This window comes from Caloenas nicobarica, chromosome Z (assembly GCF_036013445.1).
Source record: "Caloenas nicobarica isolate bCalNic1 chromosome Z, bCalNic1.hap1, whole genome shotgun sequence".
Classification (NCBI taxonomy): Eukaryota; Metazoa; Chordata; class Aves; order Columbiformes; family Columbidae; genus Caloenas; species Caloenas nicobarica.
In genome coordinates this window covers 57,352,764-57,359,820 of record NC_088284.1, presented here as the reverse complement: position 1 = coordinate 57,359,820, position 7,057 = coordinate 57,352,764, and the positions used below count along the sequence as shown (strand labels likewise).

Genomic DNA, 7,057 nt, shown 5'->3' with positions numbered 1-7,057 from the left:
CCGGATCTCCCTCTCACATGGCGTTGCCTCAGCCCCCCCTGAATCCACCTTGCCCTGCTGAGGAGGCGTGAGTGAGAGGGGTGTCGGGGAGACGTTTCTCGCTCCTTTTCCACGACTCGCCAAGTCCCCAAGCCGCTGTCATGTGATAGCAAAAGAGCAGGAGCTGCGGGGGTCTCCCGACTCGGGCATCATTACAAAACCGCGCTGGAGCGCGCAGCCCCGCCACAGCCAAGGCGGCCGCCGCGCCGCTCGCCTTCTCTCCCCGCCGGCTCCCGGCTCTCGCCTCTGCCGTCCGCTGCAAACTTTTGAGGGGACATCGGACTGAGCGGTGAGAGGGACGTTTTTATTTCCTTCCTGCCCGTCTCTGCAGAGGTCGGGGGTAATTTCATGCTCCCGAGCCCTTGGTGCATGCGGAGTATCAGCTCCAGCAGCGTGTTCCAGGCGGCAGCGGGGAAGCCCGGGAGACTCGGCAGCCTCCAGGAAGCAAGCAGGGACACCAGCGAGAGACAGGACCTGCCTCCCCGTGCCTCCCGCGGTCCCACAGCCTCGGCGCCAGCTGACTCTCCGGCAAGCAGCGGGGTGGCGAGGCAAGCACAGCCCGCGGGGCGAGGCTACCCCAGGGAGCCTTGTGTGGAGTCCGCCGGCGGGACGCGGGGCAGTCCCTCCTGAGCCGGGCGGGTGGAGGCCAGGATGTAGGGACGGTAGCGGGGCAGGGCAGCGCCCTTTCCGGCATCCCGAGCCCTCCGTGCGCGGGACAAAGCAGAGCCCGGTGCAGCGCGGCGGGGTCGTGCGGCCGCGGGAGGGCTGCGGCGGGGCAGCGATGCCCAGGCCGGGGAAGAGCTCTTACAGCGACCAGAAGCCGCCCTACTCCTACATCTCCCTGACGGCCATGGCCATCCAGCACTCGGCCGAGAAGATGCTGCCCCTGAGCGACATCTACAAGTTCATTATGGAGCGGTTCCCCTACTACCGGGAACATACTCAGCGCTGGCAGAACTCCCTCCGCCACAACCTCTCCTTCAACGACTGCTTCATCAAGATCCCGCGCCGCCCCGACCAGCCGGGCAAGGGCAGCTTCTGGGCGCTGCACCCGGATTGCGGGGACATGTTTGAAAACGGGAGCTTCCTCCGCCGCCGCAAGCGCTTCAAGGTCCTGCGCCCCGAGCATCACCTGCCCGGCGGCGGCGGGGCGGGTGGCGGCGGCCCCGGCAAGTCCCCGGCTCCCGCCCCGCACATGGTACACTACTTTCACCCGCAGCCGCCGCCACCGCCGCCACCTCCCCCGGGCAAGGTGCCGGCGCTGGCGGGCTCCGAGGCGGCCGTGGCCGCTGCCGCGGCGGCGGCCGCCGTGGGGAGGCTGCCGCAGTTCTCGCCCTACGGGAGCAGCCAGCCCTCGGGCTTCAAGCATCCCTTCGCCATCGAGAACATCATCGGTAGAGATTACAAGGGCGTGCTGCAGGCCAGCGGGCTGCCTCTGGCCTCGGTGATGCACCACCTGGGCTACACGGTGCCCAGCCAGCTCAGCAGCGTGGTGAGCTCCATGTGGCCGCACGTGGGGGTGATGGACTCCGTGTCCGGCGTGCCCGTGTCCCCCGACTACGGACCCTTCGGAGTGCCCGTGAAGGCGCTCTGCCACCCGCCGGCACAGACCATGCCCGCCGTCCCGGTGCCCATCAAGCCGGCGCCGGCCATGCCCGCCGCCTCGGCCATCCCCACTCTGACGGTCGCCGCCTCACAGATCTGCCCCGCCGCCTCCCCGGCCGCTGCTTCGCTGCTGGAACAGACCGCGAGTAACACCCCCGAGGGCAAGGGCTCCCTCCACTCCGTCCTGGTGCACTCCTAAAGGGCAAGGGGTCGGGGAAATAAAGGGCCCCAGGCTCCCGGAGGAGAGCATGCGGGGGGCCAGGCCATGCGTGCGGCACGGAAACCCGATCGATCTCATGACTATTCCCCTGCTGGTGTCTGTGTTTATGTTGTGTACAATCAGATTATTTGAGAGCCAGGTTGCAGGTAAGAGCTTTTATCGTCGTTAAATATCGTTAGTAGCGGAGAGGTGATGTGAAAAGTCACAGCCGGGGCCAAAAGGGCTGGCTCGGAAGACAGGGCCGGCAGGGAAGGTCTCCCTGCCACCCCGACTGCCTGCGGCCGTGCAGCCCGGGTTTTCCGCCGAGCGTCCCTCCCGGGGCGGCCGACAGGCAGGTTTCTACTCGGGGCCCGGTGGAAGAGGGCTGCAGCCTGCCGGGAATCTGGGGAATCAGAAGGGTAAAACCCCTACTGGGCGCTGCTTTTCCTTCTCTCCCGAGAGACAGGAAACCTTTGCCCCGCCGTCCTGCAGATCTTGCTCCGAAAGACGTGGCCAAAGCGATTACTTTGGACCCTGGCGAGCTGTGGGACATCAGGATGTGTAATGCTGGCTGTTTAAAGAGTAAGCTTTAAACAGATAGATTAATTAGTGGGAATTTAAATGACAACGACACTGACGTCGAAGGGCTCCTTTAACTAACGATCACTTGTCCTTCCCCCTCGTATTTTACAGTCCATCGCAATATTTCATGTCGGAGGGCAGTACCGTAGGAGGGACTGAAGCGTGACCTGGCCTCTCAAGCTGTGTGTGGATGTCCGAATTCCCTAGTTTCTCATTAAAACAACACGGCCATTTGTAGATTGTGATTTTCACATCACCTTTCACCGCTCACGGATACCGCTATTTTGTATGTGTTGCTTGACGTTTCTTCCACGTGAGTGTGAACACTAAAATCGCGGGGGGGGGGGGAGGCGGGGGGAGGGAAATGTGATGGAGAAAGCCAACAAAAAATGGATAAAAAATTATTCGGGAAAAGCACTTTACTGAAAATAACCTTCCAACAGACGAGAGGTCTGTGTGAAGCAGAGGGATCAGAAGTCAGAGAGCGATGCACTGGCCGTGAGTCCCGGCTGGTTTGTGAGTGATTGCTGCCGTACCCTGTCTGCCCTGCTGTACATCAATGCTCATTAAAGCCCATCTATTCATTTGCTTCTGCTGGTGCTCCTGTTTAAAATACTCGCCTTTTATACAGGTTAAGAAATGCGTGCTCGTAGCGTAGGTTCGCCTCCCCTTACTCCCCAGTCCCCGTCCCCTCACTCTCCCCAGACGGACGTACACAAAAGTTTTCTTGCCGGCGAAGCAAGGGGAGTTACAGGGATAGAAGCCTCTTAGAGGTAAATCGCCTGCTGCTGCAGAGGTGCTTTGACTCGCTGCCACCCGCAGCTCAAGGGCGAAGCCGTCGGGTCTGAGGAGGGGGCACTGGCTCGGATCCAGATCCCACTGAAGATAACTGGAGTTTTGCCACTGGTTTCAGTGGGTGCTGGATCCCAGGCGCTGTCAGGGCTTTCCCCGCTTCAGGCTGGCCGACCTGCCAAGCCCCGAGAGGCCAGGTCGCAGTTCCAGCCCCGCGGAAAGGGTACCCTGTGTCAGGCTTGTCTTTCTTGGTGGACTTGCAGCCAGAAAAACTATCGTTAGGAAAAGCGAACCTGCTTGGCTTCGCGTGCCGGCTGCCCGAAGTTTTCACCACTCACCGTTTGACCGCTTGAAATTCAACTGGAACTGTTGAATTTCCAGTTGTTCCCTCTGCTCGAGAGCGGGGTTAGATCTTAATTTCCAAAATTAGAGCACTCCCAGCGCTGAAAAATTCTGCTAATAGTGTTGTGCTGATGAGGCACGAATCGGTATCACGGCTTGGAAATCGGACTGGAAGGGGAAGTTGCCTCGAAAGTTTTGCAGCCAGATAAATCGAGCAGGTATTCGACATCCAGAAGAAATTATATTTAGAAAAAAAAAAAGTGCTTCACATTTTATTTACTCTGCTGTCTTCCTTTTCAGGCAGGGAGGCAAGTCGATATTTCTGCTGCTAAAAACTAGTTGCTTCTAAAGAAAGGATAAATCCCGAATACCACTAGTTTTATATAGCTCGAGGTACCTAAATATCTTCCACCACTCTCAATGTGGCTGCTGTCCAGGGCTCGAAAGCATCTTTAGGAAGATGGGTTTTCCCCACACGTTGGTCCAAGGGGCAAGAGGAAGGGGAAATGTGGAGCAGGAGAACAGATAATCCTCCTGGGAATTATTCAGAGGATTCTGGAGACTTTTAAGACTCTGGATAACCTTCTGAATTTAATCACGGGAAAACTCTAGCTAGTGCCAGGAGGCCGGTCCGGGAAGCACCGCGGCGCTGGCTGCGCAGCGGGGCGTGGGCAGCGGGGCTGCCGCCGTTCGGCCCCCGGCCCTGGGCAGGGAGCGGGCGGCAGACGGGGCGGGTGTCGCGACAGAGCCCGGCTGCCAGAGCAGTGGTGTCGCAGCCGAGGTGGGGCTGAGAGTCGGAGCTTCAGCTCACAACTCGAGTAAGGCGCTCCGGGGACGATCGCTCAGGCAGCGGTTTGCGGGGTAAATACGCGCTGTTTGCAATAGGCTTTTCTCATCAGAGGCAGTTTTACAGGAGCGGGGAGCTTAGGGCCCGGGTCACTCGCCCGGAGGGTTTAGTGTAACTCCCAAGGCAGTTGCCTAGACTTCGTGTGGCCAAAGGACGGTGCTCTTTTTCGTAGCTGGTACAGTAAAAATGTATTAGGGGGCCAGAACCTGACATTTCACACTGTTAGAGGGAAAGGGAAAATTAACCAATCGAAAAATATTTTCTAAGTAGTTTATACATTTTTTCCTTATTTTTAAGAACTCCATCTCTAAACATTGCCTTTGCAATGTTACACAAATTTTGTATCAACAGCCAGTAATCCCAATACATAAACAAAACCAATCCCAATGCTGCTTAAAACAGACCATGGTATAAGATTTATAGAAATGAAATAGTACCCTTTCCTCCGAGCAGAGAAGCAGGTGTAAACTGGTGAAGGGTAAGATTTTCACTTGACAAACCAAACAGAAAAACATTCTTGTGCTAACTACAAGATTTTGTTGTCTGCTGTACCAGAATGGCTCATGCAGAAACCACTTGACTTCAGATTAAGGCACATACGTGTTCTGCACAGAAAAGGCAGCTGAGCTTTTATTGAATGGGTGCAGGCAGGATGGTTTGAAACAGAGGCACGCAGGACAAGCAAGTTTAATCTTCAAATCATTAGACCGCCAAAAGCAGCGAAGTAAACGTTTGTGTTAGAAGAATGGAGGCCTGAGAAAAGGCACTGATCCCACCCCAGTGTGCTTCTGATCTATTGTGGCTAGCTAACGTGGTGATCATTATTGCTACCTGTGGGAAACTATTCCCAACCAAGGCACTGCTTTGGGTGTTTTGAGTCCATAGGGCATGCAAGTCAAGAAAGATAAGCACATGCAGTAAGTCGTCTAGAATGAATGTGTTTTATGGTTTGAAATATGATAGCAGTGTTTCAGTGAATATATTTCGATCTCAATGACACCTACTACAATGTAACTACTGAAATTCTGGGCTCCATTGAGTCTATGCTGAAGTTTCTCTGGCCAGAAATTGATCTGGCAAATCTGCTTGGAATTTTGCTGCTGCTGTGGAATCAGATTTTCCCTTTTATTGTAAGGTTTTATTTTAAATCACTATCCATAAAGCATATTTTAAGACACAGTCATCTCTGTGAGTGCTTGGAATTCGTAGTAGTTTCAGTTTAGAAAAATAAAATTTCACCTCTGCTTCTGGAGTTTGGCTGAACACATGGTTAGATTAACAGCTTTAGTTAGATAAATTTTAGACATCTATATGCTAAATACAAACCTTGCTGCCTACAGGTCCCTATCCTGGACACATTTAACTATGTCACTAATTTGTTTAAAGAATAAGTGGTCCTCCTTCTTTGCTCATATTATGTGATCGCTGGCACTGCCCATGTAGAAAAGCCTAATGGTCAGAGCACTTGGAACCTCTGAGGGAAATCTGAGTTCAAGATCAGTTCAGCTCAAAATGATTCAAATTCGCATCTGCGTACCAAAACCAGCCAACTACAAAATGGCAGACAGAGAAAAGTCATGCTTTTTGGTGAAGTCATGCCATTACATAGCAACAGTAAATATAAGTTTCATGAAATGTGAAATAAGCCACAGGGCCCAGGTGCTTTTCTGTGAAGGCAGAGTCCAGCAGCCATGGAGAAAACACATAATGGATGAAGAGAAGGAGAGGAATAAATGGCAAATTTTCACATCACAATGTCATATGGACTGGTGTTGAGTGTCCCAGAAATTCATAATTGTGATATGTAAAAGGTGAGTTATGGACAGGGGAGTGACAAATGTTTACTAGTATTAAGACATTCAGACTAATAAAAGGGAATAGCTGACAAATTTGGAGTTGCTGAAAGACATTCACACTGAGTTATAGGATAATAAAATGGAAGCTTAAATTCATTTTTGGTATATGCAAACTGATATGCATGGGGAAAATAATCCTGATTTTATATACATAAGAACAGGTCCTGAATTTAGGATTGTTACAAAGTTATACTGGATAGCTCTATGAAAATGTTGGCTCAATCATCATTAGCTATGAAAAAAAAGCAAAATTACTAGGAGAGGACTAGAGAACACAAGAGAAAATATCATGTCCCTGTTTAAACCCTAAGTAAGCTTGCATACAACACAAAGTTCTGTGAGTGGGATACAGAGGGAATCAGATGGAATAATCAAAAATACATCTTCTGTACAAGTAGCAATTCAATAGACAAAGACTCTTCAGGAAAGCAAGGATATACAGGGCCGTATGACACACGTTTATAAAATCATGAGAGACCTGGAGAAGGCACGCTTGCTTATTCTTTCTCTTAATACCTGAACTTGGATTCATCAAAAGGATTCAAAGCAAACAGAAAGAGGGGATACTTCACACAGCTCATAATTAAATACTGCAATTTATTGTTGCAGGATGTTGAGGGTGTTAAAATTTTACATGCACTTGAAGAACAACTGGAAAATTAATGTAATATAAATCTACTGGGGATTGTTCCATAAAAAGTTGCTACCTCTTGCTCGGATTTGCTATGCTAGTAACATATTTCTGAAAGTATCATCGCATGCTTTTTCTGTCCTACTCTTTCTAGGGCACCCATA

At 52.1% G+C, this 7,057-nt stretch overlaps 1 protein-coding gene across 2 annotated transcripts; it reads left to right on the top strand.

Moving 5' to 3' along the window:
- Nucleotides 1-820: 820 nt before the first annotated feature.
- Nucleotides 821-1,843, top strand: FOXB2 (forkhead box B2). 2 transcript variants are annotated; one of them, XM_065657308.1, is made up of 2 exons: nucleotides 821-1,178; nucleotides 1,278-1,843. In XM_065657308.1, the coding sequence occupies exons 1-2, from the start codon at nucleotides 821-823 to the stop codon at nucleotides 1,841-1,843; spliced, it is 924 nt and encodes a 307-aa protein (XP_065513380.1). The 2 variants fall into 2 exon arrangements, with proteins under 2 accessions (XP_065513380.1, XP_065513379.1); XM_065657307.1 differs by having other exon boundaries at nucleotides 821-1,843.
- Nucleotides 1,844-7,057: the final 5,214 nt, after the last annotated feature.

Bases quoted from the DNA above. Each gene is read 5' to 3' on its own strand.
- FOXB2 (XM_065657307.1), top strand. From the start codon at position 821: ATGCCCAGGCCGGGGAAGAGCTCTTACAGCGACCAGAAGCCGCCCTAC.